Source organism: Delphinus delphis, chromosome 11 (genome assembly GCF_949987515.2).
Source record: "Delphinus delphis chromosome 11, mDelDel1.2, whole genome shotgun sequence".
In the NCBI taxonomy this organism is placed as follows: domain Eukaryota; kingdom Metazoa; phylum Chordata; class Mammalia; order Artiodactyla; family Delphinidae; genus Delphinus; species Delphinus delphis.
In genome coordinates this window covers 87,515,622-87,539,989 of record NC_082693.1, presented here as the reverse complement: position 1 = coordinate 87,539,989, position 24,368 = coordinate 87,515,622, and the positions used below count along the sequence as shown (strand labels likewise).

At 46.8% G+C, this 24,368-nt stretch overlaps 1 protein-coding gene across 2 annotated transcripts in view; it reads right to left on the bottom strand.

Moving 5' to 3' along the window:
• ABTB3 (ankyrin repeat and BTB domain containing 3) overlaps nucleotides 1–24,368 on the bottom strand; it is a 305,219-nt gene that overhangs the window by 19,034 nt on the left and 261,817 nt on the right. Inside the window, exons 5-12 of one of the 2 annotated variants that reach the window (XM_060023902.1) lie at nucleotides 23,295–23,384; nucleotides 21,197–21,298; nucleotides 19,139–19,232; nucleotides 18,887–19,022; nucleotides 18,000–18,220; nucleotides 16,377–16,555; nucleotides 3,599–3,704; nucleotides 52–154 (exon numbers count right to left, since the gene is read on the bottom strand). In XM_060023902.1, coding sequence (XP_059879885.1) covers nucleotides 52–154; nucleotides 3,599–3,704; nucleotides 16,377–16,555; nucleotides 18,000–18,220; nucleotides 18,887–19,022; nucleotides 19,139–19,232; nucleotides 21,197–21,298; nucleotides 23,295–23,384 — 1,031 coding nt within the window. The remainder of the gene's footprint in view (nucleotides 1–51; nucleotides 155–3,598; nucleotides 3,705–16,376; nucleotides 16,556–17,999; nucleotides 18,221–18,886; nucleotides 19,023–19,138; nucleotides 19,233–21,196; nucleotides 21,299–23,294; nucleotides 23,385–24,368) is intronic. The other variant, XM_060023901.1, reaches the window with a different exon arrangement.

The following is a 24,368-nucleotide window of genomic DNA, read 5'->3' as shown; positions in this document are numbered from 1 at the left end:
CAGTAATAGCCACCCTCGTAATTCAGTGCTTTCAAAATTGATGACACATACCTTGGAGAGGCTGTAAATAACAGCACTTTGTGGGCATAAAATGGTCTTCCTTCTACCAGAAAGGTAACATCTGACATTTCTTTATTGTTAAGGAAATGAGGATCTGGAACAGGAAAGGGAGAGAGGGTAGCTTTAGAGGAGAGAAGGGTGAGGTTTGGATTCCCCTTTTGGAAAAGTGCCCGTAAGAGCTGACAGGGAGGCTATGGCGATAAAATACTCATTGGAGAGAAAGTGACCAAACAGGAGACAGAATCAGTTAAAGGAACACTCAAATCACTGAAATTCAGTTTCTCGTAGGAAACCTTCATAGCTTACTCGCGACTAAGAGTAGCATTTCCCCTTAGAAGCCTCGCCCTCAGCCCGAGTTCAGATGACTGTCAGGTGTGGAAGGTGACCATCCACCTCACTGACCTCCAAGGAAGTCACCCCCCCACCTCGCTCCTCCTCAAGCTCGGCGCCCTCCGGCTGGTGAGAAGTGCTTCTGAAGAGCTGTCCCCTTGCCGCTGCGTTCCAGGCGATCCGAAATCCAAGCCCTTTTCTCAGGGTCAGAGGCAAACGAGCCAGGCCCCTGCCCTCAACTCCAAGAATAAAGAAGTTGTATAACTACTTGTACAACGAGTACTCTAGTACTTGCTGAGCTGCCACTTACACGTGTAAACTCATTCAGTCCTGGGAGAAAGGGACGGCTGTCAGGTGTGCAGCTGGGGACACAGACGCCAGGAGTCACAGTGACTTGGTCAAGCAAATGGCAGGTGGAGAGGCCAGGATGTGAACCTAGACATTCTGCCTCCAGGGCCTGCATTGCTAAGCACTGGGATCCTCCGATTTGCCTGTCATGTTGGCCATTTTTCCTGGGGCTACAGAAGGTGCCAGTCTGTCCTCAGCTCAGCCCTTCTGTCTCACTGGGAAAATCCACCAACACTCCCGTGCACCCCTACACGGCTCCACCCCACCTGGCTTCTAAGTCAGACCCCTGGCCTGGCCCCATTTTGCCCAGGCCCTGCTGTAACTTGGACCCAGAATTTGCCTTCCTGGCTGATTCGCCCCAGGGGGTGGTCCTGGATGTCCTCCACTCATATTTCTCTGTCCGTACCTACAGCCACCTCACCTCTTCCCAATAAAAAAGTTTTAATTTAAAACATATCAAAAAAAGCATTAAGAAGTCAAAATCACCTGTAATCCCTCTATCTTAAAAAAAAATTTTTTTATTAAAAAAAAAATACAACAAGGGCTTCCCTGGTGACGCAGTGGTTGAGAGTCCGCCTGCCGATGCAGGGGACCCGGTTCGTGCGTGCCCCGGTCCGGGAAGATCCCACATGCCGCGGAGCGGCTGGGCCCATGAGCCATGGCCGCTGAGCCTGCGCGTCCGGAGCCTGTGCTCCGCGATGGGAGAGGCCACAGAAGTGAGAGGCCCGCGTACCGCAAAAATACAAAAAAACAACAAAACCCAAACTTCTAAAACTCTCCAGGTAAAGGGAAGAGAGGCTATAGGGGAAGGCCCCAGCGTTGACTAACACTTCTCCACTTGCTTTAAAGACCGTTAACAGGTTGGAGTGACTTTCTCCCTCTTCTCAGCCACCTGCCTCCCTCCTCTGGGTCTCTCTCATTCCCACTGTCCACTTCCAACTAGCCCCCACTCCTGCTTCCCAAATTGCTAATATCTCCTACCTTTAGCTCTTTTTACCATTCTCCCCCAGAATTCACTGGGAGGGCAAGAGGACAACATACTATAAAAAATAAGGCATGTGCTCTCCAGTTTGCCATAGTCCCCACCACTCCCCTATTGTCTTACACCAAACTCATTTCAATCATTTTTATGACCTGCCTGGCCCTACAGAGATGCCAGTTTGGAACCTTTGTCACTACTCTTATCTTTCCTTTCAAGTAGATTCCTAAGGAACTACTATTTGGCCACCTTTAGTTATCTGAGCCTGAAATGCTGTATTGAAGATGCAAAACACTATTTGTTCCATATTCCACTTATTAGTAATTATGTCCTTTTTCTTTCATCTTGTGAGCTTTGAGCCTCTCAGGCCTGCCTTTATTCTCTTGGTGCTAATAACCCTTGGGATTCCGATGCTTGGGCTGAAAACCAGGCCCTTTTAATCGCTGGTGAAAGAAATCTCAGCAAGTTCAGGAGGAAAAAAAATGTTCCCTCCTCTCCTATAGCTACAGGAAAGCAGATTTTATGCTGCATCAGTGAAACAGCCCTTGCAAATGTTTGCTCTAACAAGGGTGTCTTGTAAGGCACCAGCTGTCAGAGATTATTGGTATGTCCTGGCAATGTAACCTTCAATCTCTAAAGTCTGTTAATTTGATTGATCTTTATAATTTGTTGCCCTGATAATATTTTAATTAACACCTGTTTTCTACAAGGTAAGAACGACCAGCAGTTTTAGTACATTCTGGTTTGCCTACATGAATGGGCATAAAGAAAACCAGACAATTTGGATTCAACTGCTAAGTTTTTCATTTTAGCATAAAAGTTGTATCATTTAAATTAACAGGTTATTCATGACAGGAACAAAAATACTTTAAAACAGTTTCATGAATTTAGCCTTTTCATTAATTTAAACTAGCTCACCTGTTTCAAAAGTAGGGGTTTTGCTAAAGGGTAGAATATTTCAGATGCTTCCATTTCTCCAAAGTTTCCTGGTCTTTACGGGAAGAGGAAACAGGAAGTAGGAAAGTCCCCAACCTTCACGGCAAAGGGAGTCCTTTATCTTTAATATTTTATAACCCCCAGGCAGTGAGAGAGAGGCCCTCACAACAGAAGGTTCATGCTTCAGGATTCAAGGCAGCTGGGTGTTTGCCTTCTTGCCAGGCTGATCAACCAGGCTGCAAGCAGACTCAGGATCTTCCAAATGAAATCAGTGCCTGATGGAAAGGTTTCTTCTGGAAAACCCCAGAAACCGGACTGGAGAATGATGGAATTGTGGCTTTGGGGGGACCTGGGTTCAAGCTCCAGTTCCACCTGAACTGATGCTGCAGCCTCTGAGAGCCTCTCTTTCTTCAGCTTTGACCAGGATGACACTGTGTGCCTCCTGCGGTGGCCCAGGGATTGCTTGAGAGAGAGTAGGTGAGGGGCTTTGCTGTGGCCAGCTCAATGCCAGGGTCAAAGAAGGGTGAAAAGCACTGTCACTGTCCCCAGCTTGTTCCATCTCAGGGAGGAGGGACTTCTTAGAGGGGAGGCTGGGGGAGAGCAGCCGTGCATGCACAGCTCAGCCTTCTCTGGGAATTTACCTGGCTGCTGGAAGTGCGTGGGCTCAGAAGGTCTTGGGCAGCCCGTCCCTGTCGGTGACTTGCAGTAGAAAGGCACTCAATGGAGGGATGAGATTTTGGCGAGTTCCCTTGTCCACACCCCCAAGGTATGTTCTCCAAACAGTTTAATCGCATAACAAAGGTGACATCCCGATCCCCACCTACCTCACTCCAGTCTCCACCTCGTTTGCCCTCCAACACTCCCACCTTCTTTTATGGCGTTTGCGTGCTCCCTGCCCTCCAATCACAAAGCAACAGCGCAGGGCAGGACCCGGGAAGCACTTACCCAGGCGCGAGGTCTGTTTCCGTTTGATCTCTGTGAGCTTGGGGATGGGGTAGGGCCCGTAGCAGTGAGTGAAGATGACACACAGCTGCTGGCTGATCACTTCGTTCTGTGGAAAGGAAAGAACGGCTCACACTGCTGGGGGCTGTGCACTCATCCAAGCTGTGCTGTAACAATGGGTTCCTCCCCCCAGGCGAGAGGAGCCCACAGACTTACTGCAGATTCTCAGAGAAATTCCCCTGACATCACACGTTCACTTTGCCCCTCAGGCCCTGGATTTGCTTGCTCTGTTTGTCCACTATTTCTAGCAGGTTCATTGGTGGAAGTTTAATTTGTAATTAAATCCTTTCTTGCTCCAATCATTTCTTTGCTATCCATTAGAAGACAAGTTTTGTAGCTCACAGGATGGAAGATAAGTTTTTCACCCTAAACACACCTTTATTAATACTCCGAAATTCTGGCAGCAGGTCATTATCCCGAAAATCACAGCAGGAAGCCCTGTGGGTCCTGTTCCTGTGCTCTCCATGACCAAGACACAAACGCTCCTGATTCGGTTTTCTTCTGAATTTGATTCTGGCGCTGAGGCATTTCCAGATCCAGGAGTGCTCAGCTGAATCACTTCCTCCAAAAAAAAGTGTGTGTGGGGAGGGGAATAGTTCTGTGATGCAAAACTACTCAGGGAGCCTGTTGCTCAGGGAGCCTGTTTCTGATCGCCCTTCGCCTTTCACGTTCTCTCCTCCTTTCCGGTTGGGGCCCGTGCTGTTCATTAATCTCCCTCCAACTGCAGGTGTGCAGGAAGGAAGCTCAGGAATCAGAGCATTTTTTGGGATGCTTTTTACTGGGTGAAGGGGGTTGAAACTAGGGGCTAAAATCAGAGGTAGATAGCTAGACATTTACAGTATATTAAGAAAAGTAGGTTACAACACAATTTGTACCATGTATTTTTGGAAGTAAAATGCTACATATATATTTGGATGTATAAAGAAAGGTCTGGAAAAAGAGTAGCTACCGTTTGGGTGGGATGATGATGTCTTCCCTTTTCTTTTTATCTATATTTTCTGTCATAAACAAGTGTTGCTTTGGTCATAAAAACAATACATGTTATTTTTCATTTTAAAAGACAGGTTTGGGACTAATGATGTTAGCAGTTCTGATTCTTGAATCTGCTTCACTGTGTTCCTGAAAGAGAGGGATCACAGCTCAACCTATGGAAAGAAAACCCAACCCTTTGATCCTGCAAGGCACCATGTTACCTCAGAGGGGGTCCACAGAGGTGCCTAAGGAGATGCAATCCTATTGGACAGAAAAAGGGATTCTGCTCTCAAAGATGATACCTTATGACCAGCAGCATCAGCATCACCTGGGAGCTCGTTAGAACTGCAGATCCGCAGGTCCCATCCCAGACTTCAGCCTCAGGTGGGCTGGGGGTGGGGCCCACCAGTCAATATTTTAACAAGTTTTCTGATGCTCCCTTTGTTTTGAGACCCACACGTTTCATATATTGAAATTCTGTCTTGGGTTTGACCTGGGCTGGGGACTGGCAATTTGTTTCCTTTGGTCTAAAGTCTTGCCACACAAACGTGCCCCATCGACCAGCAGCAGCAGTATTGCCCGGGAGCTTGCAAGAAATGCGGACTCTCCTCCTAGGCCCACTGAATCAGAATCCGCATTAACACGCTCTACAGGTGATCCCCACGCATACTCATGTTGGAGAAGCACGGGGGGTGGTTGGCAGTACTGTGGCCCCTAGAGGACTGCGTGCCCTAACCCCTGGGACTGTGATATCATGAGATACCATGCCTGTGAATATGTTCTCTTTCAGAGCAAAAGGGACTTGGCAGGAGTAATTAAGGTCACTAAGTAGTTGACCTTAAAAGGGGGCGATTACTTTGGATTATCTGGGTGGGCTCACTGTAATCACATGAGCCTTTAAAATTAGAGGCAGAAGAGGAATTCAGAAGGGATGGGGGAGACGTGGAAGTCAGAGGGTCTGGAAGCCTGAGAAGGACTTGATGCACTGTTGCTTGAAGACGGTGGGGGCCACATGGTGAGCTTGAGAGGGAATGCAGGCCCCAACACTAGGAACAAAATGTGACCCCCCAGCTGACCCCCAGGAAGGAAATGGGACCTCAGTCCTACAGCCACAAGGAACTGAATTCTACCCAAACCTGAATAAGCTTGCAAGTGGATTCTTCCCGGGTCACTAGAAAGGAACTCAGCCCTGCTGACTCCCCTGATTTTGGTCCTGTGAGACCCTAAGTAGAGAGCCCAGCCGAGACCTTGTGCCCGGACTTCTGACCAATGGAAACCATGAGAGAGTAAATGGCTGTTGTCTTCAGCCTCTAGATTGTGGTCATTTGTTACCGCAGCCATAGAAACTAATCCAGCTCATCTAGAGTTTGCCTATTTCACCTTCCTTCTGACTGCAGCGTGCCCGACACACTGGGGATGCACAGTGAATACTTGCAGATCACAAGAAAGATGAGACCTGTGACCTGCAAGATGCTCTGTGCAGACTGTGTGATGAACGGTGCTGGTCTCACTACCTGCACCTGGGGTTGTCTTGGGAGGCTTGCTGGTGAGTCAGCCCATCTCATCAACTCGGGGCAAGGAATGAAGATCCATTTCCTGGATTTCGTGACCCGTAAGAGAAGCTGTACTCAGCATCTAAGAGGTGACCGGCACTGTGAAAGGAGCCGTACTGGGGGCAAGCAGAGGCAGCAGAGCAAGATCCCGTCTCTCCAGGAACTCACAGCTCGGCCTCACTTCCTAACTTCACTATGTGTTGTATCACCTGAGAAAGTAAAGACAAGGGCTGTCTGTTCCACAGGGACAATCCTCAAGCACTTAAAAATTATCTGGGAGGCACGTAACTCCCCACTCCTAAGTGAGGGCTGCACATAGTGACTTGATTCCAAAGAGCACAGTCTGGAAAGCGAGGGGCAGGCAACAGTAAGTTTGCCGTGGAGAAACTCGACAAACACAATCTCAGCCAGGTGGTCAAGGTCATCATCACCGGTGATGAGTCATATCGATCGCATGTACACCTGATGTGATGAGAAAGGCGCTTTACCTCGGTGGGCATCCTTCCCAAACCCACCATCTCGGTCTAAATCGTGAGACAAATACTGCGTACTCCACTAGAGGGGCAGCCTATAAAATATGTGACCAGTACTCCTCAGAAACGGTCATGGTCATCAAAAACAAGGCAAATCTGAGAAACTGTCTCAGCCAAGAGGAGCTTAAGGAGGCATGACGACTAAAGGTAACCTGGTGTCCCGGAGCAGAAAAAGACACTAGATAAAAACCGAGGAAACAGGTATAAAGTATTTAGCTAACAATAACGTATCCATGTTGGTTCACTGATGATAACAAATGTACCACACTGATGCAGGATGTTAATACTGGGGGAAGCAGGTGAGGGGTTGTATGGGAACTCTCTGTGCTATCTTCTCCATTTTTCTGTAAATCTAAAGTCACTCCAAAAAATGAAGTCTATGATTACAAGAAAAGCTGCCCAATGAGGAAATAGGAAAATTATGATGAAAGCACTAGAAGTTCAGGAGAGAAAGGGAAAGAAGACGGGTCATCAACAGTTCCCTAGGCTTGACTCATTCATCCCCCAAAGGTTTCGTGAATGTAAACGTTCCCTCATGTGCTAAGCTATGCTTTCATCCACTCATGAATTTTCTTCAAAATATTTATTGAGCATCTGCTAAGCGCCAGGCACTGGCTAGACCCTGAGGGCTGGACACTGTGTGAAGGATGGTGTTGATGAGCCCGACGCCAGCACCAAAGATGCTGCCATTTCCGAGGTTTTCTGGCCGCTTCTCTTTCAGAGATGAGAACCCTAAGAGAAGCCGCCCCACTGTGTCCTTGAACTCATCTGTGTTTGTCGAGGTGTCTGCTCTGTGCCCTTTTCTGTGCACTTCCTCCAGACTGTGGGATCGTTGGGATAATTCACTCTGCTTCCCTGGCACGCTGTAATTCGTATAAGTGAACAACTCTTGTGGGGTTGGTCTACCCTAAGGATTTGGGTAGCTCTGGACCCAAACCTGAAGACAGTGGCTGGAATTAGCCAAGCTTGAGGCTCACTCTGTTCTGGGGGTGGGCGTGGGTTGGGTGGCTGTGCTGGGACAGACGCTGACGCTCTCCTCTGAGCGACACATTTAAGCGTGGCGCTTTTAGCTCAAAGGGCCACAAGGCTCAAGCCCCAGGGGCAGCAGGCCAGCCTCAGCATGTAGGCCCTGACCTGGGAGGCCTGGGCTGGGAGAGGTAGGTCTGGCCAGGCTCATGTACATGGCAGCCGGTTAGCAGTTGTTATTGGCGTGCCGCTGGGGACCTGGAATTCAGGTTTCTCACGGAAAATGCTGGGTATGTGTGCTCGTGGGGTGAACTTGGGTCCTCGGGACTCGGAGCTGTGCGGCTACATAGAACTAGACAGGAATGAAGCCAAGTTCCTAACACCAGGGTTACCAGGAGACTCCCCTGAGATGGATTCCTGTGGATTTGGGGGCTGACATCCTTCCTCTCCTCCTCTAACCCCTCACTCCTCTCCTAAAAAGATACTGAAACACCTTCTCTTCTTCACAAAGGAGTGCTAGGATTGATCCCAAAGGTCCTTTTCAGGTGGCTTAGGCGGGGGTTCTACACAGTGGTAAAAACCTGGACAAGGGGGCCAGATGGGACTGGGTCCCAGTCCTGGTTCCTCACCCACTAGCTCTGTGACCTTAGGAAAGTGACTTGGCCTCTCTGGGTTTTGGTATTCTCTTCTAAAGTGGATTAAAACTACCTGCTTGGTGAGGTTGCTATGAGAGCTAAAAAGGATAACACATCCCCATATACTGCTGAACCAAAGGAAAGTGCTGAGATTTGACCATTTTTAACCCCCTAAAACAGCAATTGCCCATAATTCAGACGAATGCCTATTTTTCTAGACCCTAAAATGTCATAAAATTAATGGCAGCTTTTAGGAAGAGGAAAAAGAAACTCACCACATTAAACACACACACCCATTTTTAAGATCCATTTAACTCGAGAAATGCTGGAAGGTGGAAAAAGCTGTGTCTCAGAATCAAGAGAATGCGGAATTACTGTTACTATCTGGGGACACTGGCAGGGAGTTCTCTGCCTCAGTCCACTGTCAACAGCGACTGACTCTTCCCTACAGAGGCCCCTCCCTTGCGGGATGCACTGACCTGTGAGCAGTGAGCTGCTCTGCGCTGCCACACCCCTGGGAAAGGTGGAGGTGGGAAGTGTCCCCGCCTCCAGAGGGTTCTGCGAGGTCAGCATGTAGCCCCACTGGAGTTGTGCACCAGATGAAACTGAACACACAATGAACTCAAGTGCTTTTAAATAGCCATCCATGTGTTTTGATATGCACCTTTTATTCATGTCAAGTGAGGAAGGTTTTCAATTCATGGTAGTAATACAATGTTTCCTTTCTAACTACATTTAATGGAAGGCAAATTGATTTAAACAAAAATATCAGTGGAAATACCCTTGAGGAATGAAAGGGAAATCAGACATTATCAGATGAAGGAAAACTCAAAGAATTTGTCACCAGGAGACCTACCCTAAAAGAATAGCTGAAGAAAGTTCTCTAAACAGAAAGGATAGAGGAAGGAATCTTGGGACATCAGGAAGAAAGAACATGGTAAACAAAAATATGGATAAACATAATAGGTTTTCTTTCTTCTCTTGAGTTTCCTAATTATGTTTGATGCAAAAATTATAAGTGTCTGATGTGGTTCTAAATATGTAGATGAAATATTTAAAGACAATTATGTCATAAATGGGGGAGGTAAAGGGACATAAAGGGAAGTAATGTTTCTGTACTTTACTTGAACTGGTAAAATGAAGACACCAGTAGTCTATGATGTTATACACACACACACACACACACACACACACACACACACACACACTATAATACTGCAAGCAACCACTAGAAAAACTATACAAAGGCATGCAATCAAAAACACTACAGACATATAAAAATGGAATTTAAAAAGTGTTCAAGTAACTCCACAAGAAGGCATAAAAAGAAAAGAGAAAAAAGACAGAGAGACCAAACAGAAAACCCAAAATAAGATGGCAGGCTTAAGCCCTAAAGTAGCAATAACTGAGTAACATACAAATGGTCTCAATATACCAATTAAAAAACAGAGATTGGCAGAGTGGATGAAAAGCCCCACTATATGCTTTTTACAAGAAAGTCACTTCAAATCTAATAAAACAGGCAAGGTGACAGTAAAGGATGGAAAAAATATATCACATGAACATTAATCAAAGGAAAGCAGGAGTGGCTATATAAATATTAGATAAAGTAGATGTCAGAGCAAGGAAAATTAGCAGAAGCAGAGAGGGGCATTATATAACGATAAAAGGGTTAATTCACCAAGAAGATATTGCAGTCCTAAATGTGTATGTACCAAACAACAGATCTGCAAAATATGTGAATCAAAAACTGACAGAACCAAAAGAAGAAATAGACAAACCCACAATTACAGTTGGGTTCTTTCTCAACTGATAGAATAACTAGACAGAAAATCTGTAGGCAATGGAAGAACTCAACAATACCATCAACCAACAGGGTCTTATCGACAGTTATGGAAACACTCCGCTCAACAATGGCAGAAAACAGTCTTTTCTTTTTTTTGGCCACATTGCATGGCTTGAGGGATTTTAGTTCCCAGACCAGGGATCGAACCCAGGTTCCCGGCAGTGAAAGCACTGAGTCCTAACCACTGGACCACCAGGGAATTTCTGAAAACATTCTTTTTAAGTGCCCGTGAAACCAAGATAGACCATATCCTGGGCCATAAAACCAACCTCAAAATTTTAAAAGGATTGAAATAATACAGACTGTGTTCTCTGACCACAATGGAATCAACCTAGAAATCAATAACAGACAGATAACAGGAAAATCTCCGAATACTTGGAAACTAAACAACACATTTCTAAATAATTCATAAGTCAAAAAGGAAGTTCCAAGGGAAATAAAAAACACACTGAACTGAATGAAAATGAGAATAAAAGGTATCAAAGTTTGCGGTACACAGCCAGAGTAGTGCTGAGAAAGATATGCATACATAAGACAAGAGGAAAGGTCTCAAATTAATATTCTAAGCTTCTACCTAAAGAACCTGGAAAAAGAAAAACAAAATAAGAAAAAAAAAGAAAAACAAAATAAGCCCAAAGCAAGCAAATAATAAAGATAAGAGCAGCAATCAATGAAACTTAAAAAAGAAGAGTAGCAGAGAGAGAAGACACAAATTAACAAAATCAAGAATGAAATAGGGGCTATCACTACAGACTCTGTAGACATCAGAAGGGTAATAAGGGAATGTGATGAGCAACTCTACACACATACATTTGACAACGTAGATGAAACGGACCAATTCCCTGAAAAACACAAAGTACCCCACCTCAATATTAAGTAGATAATTTGAATAGCTCTGTAACTATTAAAGAAATTGAATTTATAATTTAAAAAACTTCCCTTAAAGAAATCTCCAAGACCAGATTGAAAAGAAAGAAATGAAACCATCTCTACTTGCAGATTACATGATTAAGTAGAAAAATCCCAATAAATCTGCAAAAAACTCCTAGAACTAATAAATGAGTTCAGCAAGGTCACAGGATATGAGATAAACATACAAAAATCAACTGTATTTCCATATGCTAGCAATGAACACATGGACAAAAAATTAAAAATATAACACCATTTACAATTGTTAAAAAAAGAGAAATAGTTATGTGTAAGTCTAATAAAACATGTCCAGGGGCTTCCCTGGTGGCACAGTGGTTGAGAGTCCGCCTGCCGATGCAGGGGACTCAGGTTCATGCCCCAGTCCGGGAGGATCCCACATACCGCAGAGCGGCTGGGCCCGTGAGCCATGGCCGCTGGGCCTGCGGGTCCGGAGCCTGTGCTCCGCAACGGGAGAGGCCACAACAGTGAGAGGCCCGCGTACAGCAAGAAAAAAACATGTCCAGGACTTGTACCCTGAAAACTCACAATATTGATGAAAGAAATCAAAGAAGATCTAAAGACACCAAGAGACTAACATGTTCATGGATTGAAAGACTTAACATAGAAAAGATGTCAATTCTCCCTAAACTGATACAGAGGTTTAACACAATTCCTATCAGTCTCAGCAAGATTTCTGTTGTTGTTCATATAGCAAATTTGTTCCAAAATTTATATGGAAAGGCAAAGAACTAACATAGCTAAATTCATTTTGTGAAAGAAGAATAAAATGGAAGGAACAAATTTACCCAATTTCAAGATTTATTTTATAGCTATAGTAATTAAGACTGTGTGGTAATGGTGGAGGGACAGACACATAGATCAATGGAACAGAATGGAAAACTCAGAAACAGACCCACACAAATATGCCCAACTGACTTGACAAAGTTGCAATAGTAATTTGATGAAAGAGAGATAGTCTTTGCAACAAATGGTGCTGGAGCAATTGAACATCCACTGGCAAAACAAAAACAAAACAACTTTGCTCTGAGTCCTGCATTTCATACAAAAATTAACTCAAAATGAAAATGAATCACAGACTTCAGCGTAAAACAGAAAACTATAAAAACTTTAGGAGAAAAATGCAGGAGGAAATCTGCATGATTTAGGGCTAGGCAAAGCATTCTAATACTTGTCATCAAAAGCATAAGCTCCATAAAAGGAAAAACTTAAATTGGACTTCCTCGAAATGGAAGCTCCGTGAAAGACCCTGTTAAGAGGATAAGAAGACAAGCTGCAGAGTGGGAGAAAGTATTTGCAAACCGTGTATCTGACAAAAGACTATTTTCTAGAATTTACAAAGAACTCTCAAAATTCAACAGTGAAAAACCAAACAATTTAATTAGAACACGGGCAAAAGACACAAAGAGACATTTCACTGAAGAGGATATACAGATGGCAAATAAACACATGAAAATATGTTCAACATCATTAGCCATTTAGGGAAATGCAAATTAGAACCACAATGAGATACCACTTATACATCTACCAGAATGGCTAATATAAAAAATAGCAATAGCATCAAACAGGGAGGATGTGGAGAAACTTCATTACCCATACTTTGCTGGTGGGAATATAAAACGGTGCAGCCACTCTCAAAACCAGTTTAGCAGTTTCTAAAAACTAAACATGCAACTTCCATACAATCCAGCAGTTGCACTCCTGAGCATTTATCCCAGAGAAATGAAGACTTATATTCATATCAAAAACCTGTGCAGGAATGTTTAAACAGCTTTATTTGTAATAGCTCAGCACTGGAAACAACTCAGATGTCCTTCAGTGGTGAGTGGTTAATAAACTGTGATCTGTCCGTACCACAGAGTACTAGTCAGCAATAGAAAGAATCTAACTATCAACACATGCAACGACCTGGAAGAATCTTCAGAGAATTATGCTGAGTGAGAAAATCCAATCCTAAAAAGTTACATACTGTATGATTCCATTTAAATCACATTCTTGAAATGACAAAATTAGAGAAATGGAGACCGGATTAGTGGTTACCGGGGCATAAGGAGGGAGTGAGGGCAGAAGAGATATGGGTGTGGCTGTAAAAGGGCAACATGAGGGATCCTTATGGTGATGGGAGTTTTCTGCATGTTTACTGTATCATGTCAATATCTTGGTTGTGATATTTAACTGTCATTTTGCAAGATATTGCCCATGGGGGAAATGAAGTATCTCTCTGTATGTTTTCCTACAACTGCATGTGACTCTACAATTGTCTCAAAATAAAAAGTTTAATTTACAAAACTCAATTTTAAAACAGTGGGAAAAACCCCTAAAAACATGTATAAACCACAAGGAAAAAAAAACCCAAAACACATAGCTCATGTCTCACCCTGGACATGAGCTATGTGTTTTGTCTTTTTTTTCTCTCCACGTGAACTGAATAGAACAACGCTGGAGGCTAAAGCCTCCAGCGTTGTTCTATTCAGTTCACGTGGAGAGAAACTCCAAATGTCCACCATGTTCTGAGAAAGGCTCCGTGCCATTTGATTTCATCTCCTACACTTTCTCCTGTGTCCCGCAGCTTCCTGCTGCCCCAGCACATCAAGCACGTTCCCACCTGGAGCCTGAGCTCCTGCAGTTCCCCCACTTGGAATGCTTTCCCTCCAGACCTCTGTGTGGCTGGAAGCTTTTCCTCGCTTAGGTGGTTGTTCACATGCTCCCTCCTCTGGGAGACTTTTCTTACCATCCTCTCTAAATTAGACCTTGCACCAGAGACTACATCGTTGTCCAAGTTCATTTTTTTCATAGCATTTATCATGCTCTCACTCTCTTTTGCTGACGTATTTCCTTGTGTACTATGTGTCTGCCCCTCCCCTGGCCACAGTAAGTTCCATAAAGAAGGTAAAGAAGGTCCTGTCACCCCTGTAGCCTAGGAGGCACTCATGACTACAGAATGAATAAATGTCCAGAGGAGTTATGTGTGGGAGAAACGGGCCAGGAGCTCTCTTTAAATAGATGTATTTTAAAAAATGACTGTATTGTTCTACTCCTGGGGAACTCTAGAGACACTGAACCCTTTTAAAGATAAAATTTATAACTGGGGGCAAAAAAGCACATCTGCAACTAGATTTCAAGTAACGTTTGACCGAGCAAGAGTCACAGATGCGGAGAAGGCATCGCCTCACTTTACAGGATGGCTGTATTTCTGTGAGTTGACCATAAAGTGGATTTATTTACAGGAATTCTATATTCTTACCCACTACTCTGATAGAACCAGGTATTTGTGCCCACAGAACAGCAGACATGATTTGAACAGGAATCCGTTAATGGAGGGAGAAGGGACAATGCTAGCTAGTTGTGTGATGCATGGCTACTCCTTTCCTCCAATAGGACACTTTCTGAAGGCAGAGCTTTGCAGCACTTTCTCAACTCTCTGAACTTCTCTGCCACCATCTCTCTCTAGACATCTTTTGACCCCAGGAACATCACCATGTTTGGGGACTGCTTGACTTGCCCCGGCAGCCAAGGGAAATTGATCACCTCTTTGTCCCCTGTGGTCAGTGTACATGGTGGTGTAATACCACATCTCACCAGTAGGGGTTACCATTGCCCCCCCCAACAAGGGCAAACTTGACTCTTGAAAGCACCCTTTTCCCCACACTTGCCCCCCGCTCCTGACCACACGCTGCTCCTGCCCCATCCCTGGCTCCCCCCACCCTCCAAGATCAGTACAGCTGACAGGGAGCAGGCTCTAGTCTACATCTGCCAAAGGCCCCTGGCTTCTTCCAGGCCTCCAGGTGCTACTTTCAAAGGCTGTTGGCTGCCCTTTCTGGGTGGTGGCTGAGTGGGGTATAAGGGGCCTGCTGGAGTGCTAGCAATGTTCCGTTTCTCAGTCTGGGTGCTGACCACACAGGTAAGTTTACCTTGTGAAAATTCATTAGGATCTATAGTTACGATCTGGGCACTTTTCTGATGTATCTCATTCTTCAAAGTGAAGTTTACTTTAAAAAATCCATAGATTAGCTTTCCTCAATACATAGGATGCCTTAGTAATTTCTGGAACTCCCACTACAGCCCGTAGAAGAGAAAAAAACAAAACCAAACCAAAAACCAATTAGAACACCAAGACCCTGGGAACAGACCTAGCAATGATTTTTCACTAAGGTGGTTTCTTAGGTAGTTTCAGGCCTTATTTATTTATTTTTCAAGTTGCGGGGTGAGGGGCAGGGAGAGTTTGGTTTTGAAATACTTCCAGCAGGTTTTGCTCTTTGTGGAATCACTGAGGCTCATTACCCGAGGGCCGGCACACCTCCTCCCGTTTTGGGTCTCAGTGGGGCCTGACATCAAGCACAAATCCAGCCCCCAGAGGCTGAGACTCTGGTGCTAATGAGAATACCTAATGGGACCCGCTCTGGACCCCAGGCCAGGTGCTCCAAGGCTCAGGGAGCAGCTGGGTGTGTTGCTGCTGCTGCTTTGCTGCGGGGCCATCCCTGCCACCTGGAGAAGGCTGCTCCCCCTCTCCACTCGTGACAGCTTGTTGGCCAAGCCTGGCAGGGGAACCCACGCTGCCCTTTTGGTTCAGAGGCCTGCCTACTTCCCTGACACTTCACAGGCTCCCACTATCTTAGGACCCCCGGGTCCTGCACAGCCTGTTGTGAAGGGGTTGTGGCATTTCCCCGTTGCTGGGAACATAGTGCCAGCAGGAATTCAGAGGCCCTTGAGGAAGGTGTGAGCCTCAATCGCTAGGCTCATGCGATCCTCAGACCTGAAAAGCCTTCTCAGGGCCTGGCTTTCCAGGGACCTTGACAGGGTCTGCATCCTGTCGACCTAGAGAGCTACACCCATTTCTCTCTTCCTGCTGGGTTCCTAATGTCCATCCAGGCCTGCCCTGGTCTCAGCGCCTCAGTGACGCCTTCCCTGAGCATCTCACACCCCTCAGAGCCTGTGCCACCCAATTTAACATTGTTTCACAAACCACCTCAGATGTCCTTGGGGCCCATGGGTGGGCTTTAGCTCCCCAGCTTTCATGCAAATTCCCCAGGCTGGAAGGTATCTTTTACTTTGTCCCACGTGCCCACGTGCCTTGGGACATAACAGGTGTTCAGTAAAGCGGCTGCCCCATGAAAGGCTCTACAAATAGCTGTAACCAGCTGGGGTACATTTGTGCCAGCGCTGTGAATGCAGGCAGCCCCCCCCCCCCCCCCCCCCGCCGTGGGACAGGGTCAGGCTCAGGGAGCATGGAGATCAGAGCCCCCAGCCTTTCTCTCTGCCCACAAGCACAACGGCATTAAGCCCTCGTACCTTGCTGGCTTTCAAGATCTCGAACATGAGGGGCAGGCCCTGGGTGACGAGCTCCTCCGTGTACTCTTCCTCCTGAATGGTCTTAAACTCCTTCAACAGGCACTGAATGAGAGGCCGGCGGTGCTGCTGGAAGGCGATCCGCAAAGACTCCAGCCAGGTGTGCAGGGTCCACGGGACACCTGGAAAGGGGGCAGGTGGGGGTGGGGGAGGGGAGGGCAGAAAACAACCAGAGGAGAAGGCGTGTTTTTATCTGGAAGCTGGCCTTTCCGGGGGACATTACCACATCATGAGACCAAGAGCCTGCCTTTCAATGAATAGAGCCAGTGTTGCTTTTTTTTCCCCCCAAAGACCCGCAGAAGTTGAAATTAAAGGTCGTAATTCGATTCCCTTAACTATGGGTGTTTAGTTCTGCACGCTACTCACGTTATTAGGGGCTGCATTTTACAAGGTATAATCCTTGTGTAGAATATTGGAATTCTAATGCACACTCTTTATGCAGATCCCATCCTTCTGAGTTCTGACTTCCTTCGTCTCCATCCCCTCTACATCCGTGCCCAGAGCTTAGAGGTGGTGAAACCTCACCATCCGCTGCTCTGGTCAGGGCAGGTATTTCCATCTGAATGTGAAGACACGGGAGGATGCTGCTGCCGCCCCCATGTGCAAAACGACATTTCCACCTGCAGGCACTTCATCAGGTCTCTCTCCCTGGACAGAAGCCTCTCCAGCAGCTGATCGCTGTGATTTGCTTCTCCCCCCTCACTGTGAGACGGAGGCACTCGCTACTATTTATAACAAGCACACGATTCAGGGTCTCGAGCTTCAGAATCAAGCGTCACAGGCTCCCAGGGCGATGGCATAAACGTCCGCCACACTAAACGGCCACCCTCCAAGAGAGACCAGTTTCCAGAACAGCACCGGGGGCCCCTCCTTGGGGCCTCAGCCTACCCTGAGCTGCCACAGCCTGTGTTTACAGCCCGTGCTCCATCCTGCTGTGTCTGGGCCGGGGCTAGTGCCATTAGAGGGGTGAAGGCCAGGCCAGCCTGTTCCCCAGACGCACGGAGGAGATGGCTCCGGCATAGCTCACTCGAGGGAGAGCCACCCCTAACTTTTCCCGAGGGTGGCTTTGCCCCTGAAGTGGGTGCAGCCTTGCTAGGGAAGAGATGCCCTCATCCTAGCTGGTGCCGGCGGCCGCTTCATGGATTTGGGGGCTCTCAGGCAGCGATTCCCCAACCACTGGGAACCACCTGGGATGATTGTTAAATATAAAGATTTCCAGCCTTTATCCATCCAGACCCTTGAAAGCAGAGCCTCTGGGTGTAGGGCCTGGCAATCTGTATTCAGACAAGCTCCCCAGGTGATTCAAATTTCTAACTCAGGGTCCAGAGTTTGGGAATCGTGGAAAGGTGACCTGAGGATGGGACTTCGGGGCTGGCAGGATGCTGCTGTCTATGGGGATGGTGTGGGAACTTAGCCTGGAAGTGCTCCAACCAGCAAATGAGAAGTTCCCTGGGCTGCGTGGGGTGTGTGCGCGTGCGTGCATGCGTGTGTGTGTGTGTGTGTGTGCGTGTGACCTGGAGCTGGGCAAAGGCTCTGTGCCCAGCCTTGGAGGGTCCCCAGACTGACCTATGCTCCTGATATCAATTGTGACATCCACGTAGCCATGCTCAGCGCTGTGATACATGGCCTCCCTCAGGGCTCTGAGTTTGGCCTTGCTGTTGCGGCTGGCACACAGGGGGGGCGGGGTTGTCTCCGCCAGGTCTGTCCCCTCGGCCAGAATCTCCTCCAGGGACAGGATATCACTCTTCTCCTTCTCTGGCTGAGCGAGCAGTTTGCGGAACACATTCCTGTCAATCATAAACCCAGAGATGAAGACACTCAGAGATGGAAGGGCTGTGCCAGGGCAAGGACTAGGCAGGGGAAGTGGGGAGACCTCTCACTTGGGACAAGGGAAGGACGGGACCAACTCCGGGGTGGCGGTTTCAGAGGCCTGACCACAGGTGCTACGTTTGGTGGATGGAAGAGATGGTGGGGCAGGTCTGGCTGTGTTTCCTTGAGGACAACTTGGAGCTAAGTGCATTCCCCAAATATCTAGAAGGTTCTAGAACGTCTGCCTGCAGTTCCCCCCCCCCCATAGTGAATTTGCTTCACTTGGGGTTACGTGTAGTAAAATCTGATGGGGTAAACCCTGAAGGAAATGTAGACAGGAGGTAACCAAACATGAGAGGTTTTACGATTCTTTAAAATGGATTCTTCTCACTTCACGACAGGTGATAGGATGAGTGCTGACCAACCCTGGCAAAGAGTGATGTCTCTGTGATAGGAAAGCCGGCTGGGAAAGGACCAGACAAGCCAGTCTGAGTGGACGTGTGCTGCATGAAGCTGGCTGGCCAGGACTGGTCTGCCTCTGGGTCCCACATCCAGAGATACAGTGGGTCTGGGGTAGGCTTGGGAATCTACATTTTTAACAAGCACCACTTGGGACCTCGTGGCTTTGGGCTGTCCTAGCCTACCTGTGTCCGTGGGCTGCGGCCTGGCTGAAAGAGTTCATATCACCCTGGGGGGTGGTAGAAATTCCATTCCTGTACATGGTTCCTATCAGGGGGTCCGCGCCACGCTCCAACAGCAAACTAACCAGCTCAAAATTTCCTGCAAGCCCAGAGAAGGGGGTTTTATAAGAGAATCAAGCAAACACACAGTCACAGACACATCAAGGGCCAGCGCGCTGGAGCCCCTTGGCCGGCGTGAGCATCAGCAACTCTTACCTACGGCGGCTGCGAGCTGGAGGGGTGTTTCTGAATAGTTCTCCTCGCCATGCTCCACAGAGCCCTCCACCTTGGCCCCAGCATCCAGGAGGAGCTGCGGAGGAAGAGTGGCCATTGAGATGTTTAAAGGACATGCATGCGAGGGGACGTCAGGAAAAGGTGGTGGAAATCAGTGTGACGTCAGTGTTCCTGCCCTCCCTCTGGGTCTGTGAGCATGTGCACGGGGGAGGGCAATTGCACCTCAGAGGAAAAACCGAGAGCCTCTCGTATCTTCTAGAGCCTCAGATCACTCCAATTGTGGTCCACGGACAGTAGCATCGGCATCCCCTGGGAGCTTGTTTGAAATGCTGGCTCTGAGGCTCCACCCCAGACCGAAGGATGGGAATCTGCACTTCAGCAAGTTCTCCAAGTGATTTATATGTACATTAGAAGTTTCTAGAAGCACTGAGCTAGAAGCTCGTGGCACCAGAGTGTTGGAGGACTTCCTTTCGGGGTCGGTGACACAAAGCCTCGGAGAGTATTAGTGGGGTCTCTTAGAGCCATAGCAACCCAAGAGTTCTGAAGAACTCTTCGGGGACCACCAGGGCCAACCAGGACAAGAATCGCTTCTAGAACATCCTGGAGGGCTCTGAGGACAGCTCAGCAGATGCTGAGTTTTCTGGCCAGCAAGATCAGTGAGTAAAGTGGCAGAGTGAGCTTCCAAGAGCGCTGCTGAATATGATTCCATTCTGTGCATCTCTGGGCTTCCTAAAAACAGAGATGCTGTCCATGCTGGATCTCACAGTGAACGTGCTGTCAGCACTGCTGATGTAAAATGAGGGGGAAACATCTGTCTTACCTGTTCAGGGCTACCTGAGGGCACAGCCAGGAAGGGGCTGCCTACCTGGCATTCCATGATGTGTGCACCTGCTGCACAGAGGTGACCTGACTTCTGTTTGGCTTTGCTTGGCTACCCACTGCTCCTCTTCCTGATTTAAAGGCTGGGGATTCCACTGCATGTTAAGGGATGGCATTGGTGTCCACTAGGCCACCCTCTGACCCCTCCTTTCTTAGATCCCTCCACTAGGAGTGGGCTGGTCATGACACTCTACAGGCAGAAGCCAGCTCTCGGTGTGACATGTCACACACTCAACCTCCTGAAACATGACTTCGGATCTGTCTTAAGGATTCCCACGACCTAGGAAACAACGAAGGATTCCTGTGGCACTCCAACATTGCCTAGGGGTCCCTAGCACACTATTTTCTGCTCTGCATAATTCTAAGAGGCTTGGACCACGTAAAAGGAGGTGAGTTCCCGATGTACCCAAAGCTCAGCGTTTATTAGGGGGTCAGATGTGGTCAGGGACCTGGGTGCTGATCTCTTTTTTCCAATGAAGTAAAGTTTTAAGATCTAGAATAAACCGAGCTTAAGATCTAGAATATACTAGATGGGTATTCGTTGAACACCAACTCTATAACAGCCAGAGAAGGTGCAAGCAAAACACACTTATGTGCCCAGAGGACCTCAGATGAGGACATACTCGGGGAGCTGTTTCAGAAGACACATGTGAAGACCCTACTCTAGGCCTCTTGGATGGGATTCTCCATAAGTGGGATCCAAGCAAGTATCTTTTGGAACCACTCCCTTGGAGACCTGGATGTTTCTTTCCAGTGGTTGGAAACCACTAGACTCTATGCAAACACTGGGGTCACACCTAAGGGAAGGTTCTAAGGTCTCACACCAGCCAGGTCTTACGTTCATGTTACAACAAGCAAAAATGAACAAATCCACAAAATCACAGCTCAGGCCCCACCCCCGAGCAACTGGGAACAACTTGATAAGTTTGCCACTCTGCGTGTGAGGCTGCATGTGGGTATGTGTTAAGTTCATATTGGTTAGAGCCAGGCCATATAGAGCATTACATATAATATTTTCATTCATATGATATGAATGTGCTATATTTAACTGCAATTAACCAATATGAATCTCTTAGGGAATAGGCATGCTGGGAGAGGTACAAATTTGCATGAAAGAGGTAAAATTAAAGGTCAGATGTGGATAGGGAAATATGTTAATACCTGAACTACAGGAATATGTCCATGCAACACAGCAAAAGTCAGAGCCGTCCAATGGCGGGTCTCAGGGTGGACGGATGGATATTTATGAGGAGTACTGACAACCTATAAACAAATTGAAGTTATTTTCAAAATGTGACCTTCACAATACTTAGACCAGCAAATCTGACCTATCTGTGGCTGGGCATGTGGGCCAGATATGTACAAAAGGACATCCTAGAAGGCGCCTCGGGAAACACTGGAGATGTGGGGTAGTGACTTTATATCCTCCGTCACAATAAGGACTCCTTTGCTTCTCATCTGAAAAGAGTTGAATGGATGATTTCTGATCACCTCTAAGGAGCCTTGGAGAAGCTGTAATGGTGGCTACAATGAGCCTGCTCCCCTGCCTGTTTCCTCTTCCTGCTTAAGGGAGGGTGATGCTTCTGAGAGCTACAGGATGTCAGGTAGTGTGAGGCCACTACCATCACATCCACATCTTTAGGGGAAATTCTTGGCAGTGGCAAACCCCGTGCAAGGGGAGGTCTGCTTCGAGCTTTCAAGCCAAGCAATACCACCAGCCTTCTGATGGAGGACATCACCATCTGGTCACAGCTCACCCCACACTGTCCTCACTTCATTCTTCTGCTGGCTTCCTGGTTGACAAGGACCCTCATGCTACTGGAAACCTAGGCACAAACCTTCCCTGGGCACACCACGAATGAGCAATCTGATGCTGGCCTTCCCATATGGGGACCTCAAAACACCCCAGGCCAAGAGAGAGGCTGCAGGACAGCTAAAGGTTAGGGTCCTGCAGGATTGCCACCTACACATGGCTTTTCTTCCAAACATTCCTGGGGCCATATAGCCGCGATGCCTGCTGCTTTCATAGCAGTTGATTTCACTAATCACCGGCAGGGGGAGGACCTTGAGCTGGGAGCTGTGGGATGGGCTAGAGGACCAGAGAACCCCACCAGGACCCAAAGTTGACGAGCCTTTGCAGGGATGTGCACAGTGCTTGGGGGATTCATAGCAGGAAAAAAAATCCCCAATACCTGAAATTTATAAGATCCAAAATGGTTCTGGATCCAAAACCATGTCTATTGCCTGCTTTCCTCAGATGAATATAAAGCATGCTTTTTTTTTTTTTTTTTAACCACAGTACTAAGACTACAAGAGTATCTAATTTTGAACTAAAAAAAGTTTCCTGGGGTGGCTGAGTTAGGAGTGCAGCATGTCAATCGATCTTCTCAGCTTCTGAGACTGCCAATATTAGGCTGCCGGAAGAGAGTGGGTCTTCTTTTTTTTTTTTTTTTTTTTTGTGAGAGTGGGTCTTAAGTCAGCATAGAACATGGTCAAAAAGTGTAATTTTACCTATTATAAGCCTTGGCGGGGGCAGGAACCAATAATAACTGAGTCCTAAATTGATGCTACTCTGTATTTATTTCTTCCAACTCTCTGAGATGGGTGCGATTGTTCTCCCATTTTGCAAAGGGGAACACGGAAGCTCAGGAAGGTTAAACTATTTGCCCAAGCAGAAAAGCAAGTTACTAAGATGCAGCAGTTTCAGAATTTGAACCCATGTGTCAAATTCTAAAGCCTGCGGGGAGTGTGCTTTCCACTATACCACACTGCCTCATGGAAGCTTTGCAATTAGCTTTAAGACCTGTGGTTTAAACCGGCCAACTGGGTGAGCCAATCGGGATTCGGTGGGGGAGGGTGGAAGATCTGGGGGAGCTACACCTTAGCTCAGGGTACGTGGACCAACTTTGTATTTGGCAGAGGAAAGGGCTGATGGCTCAGGAGAGCTCTCTCTTCCTGACCCCAGAAGGAATGGATCAGCAAGAAGAATCAGAGATTGGGTATAGCTGAACTGAGGGAAAAGCTAGGGCTCCTTGTGGCCTCGTTGGTTGTTTTTAAATAAAAAATGTTTGGGGGCAGCTCCTTGGAGTTTGGTTGGGCTGGGGCCTCAGGACGGAGGAAATCCAACAGCTGGTCTGACCTATTTGCTGGACTGAGCACCCTCAGCGGTGGCTCTTTGGGAGATAAAGCCCCCCTCTCTTTGCTCGCCTTCCCGAGGGACTGCCAGGCCCAGGGGCCCTGCAGCCCTCTGCACCCTCACCTCCACATTCAGGTCAGCTCCGGCATCCAGCAGCATCTGAACCATTGCCTCGTCCCCACGGACGCAGGCGTACATCAGGGGGGTCATGCCCTGCAGTGAGTTAAAAACCAGAGAATGGAGGTTTACCAGGTGGCTGTGTCACTTGACAAAACAAACGGAAAATCTTACTTGTGTGAAGAAGGCTATAACTGTACTCAAAATCCAGTATTTTAAAGTAAATGTACAGCCCTATAAGGTCATAATCCTCCATATTTTGAAAACCAAAAGGGAAGCAAGAAGGGAAACATACATTGCCTTTTTTTTGCATTTATCTTGGCTTAAGTCGGAGGATTTTTTGTTTGCCTTAGGGTGCAACAGATCTAAAAGTGTGTGCTGAAACAAGTGGCTGGTTTCAACTGAAAGCTCTTAGGAACTTTCTGGATTCTGCAATATCAGCCCTAAGCTATCTAATTGGTAAACACTGTTTCCTTGACATTTTCTCTTTCACAATATAAGTGTCATCTTTGCTCTATGTGAGCTGCTGGTCAGTGTCAAGGGAAATTGGTGCCTCTGAGTATGACCCCAGCACGACGTCAGCTTTGACATTATCATTTACAAGCAAAAGGCAAGGGAATGAGGAATGACTTTCAGGAATTCCATATCTGCCCACGATTCCTGCTTATTACAAAGTACCACAACCAACAGAAGTAAGGGATAGATTTTTCAATAAACAGTGTTGTGAAGGTGGCTATTTGGGAAAATGTTCAGGTTAGAGCCTTATCTCACACTATACACCAAAATCATTTCCAGTTTGATTAGAGATATAGAGAAAAAAATTAAAACCATAAAAGACATCTAACTGGATCTGTTTCTAGGCATAAAAGTAATGGAAGAAATCACAAAAGAAAATCATTATAGTGTTGAGGACACGCAATTGAAAACATAAACAAAATTAAGAGGTAAACAATAAATTGAGACATATTTGTCATATTGTAACAGAGGGTTATATGTCTAATATGTAAAGAGCTCTTTGAAATAAAGAAGAAAAACACTTAAGCTCTAACGAAAAACAGGCAAAAGATAATTAAATTAAGT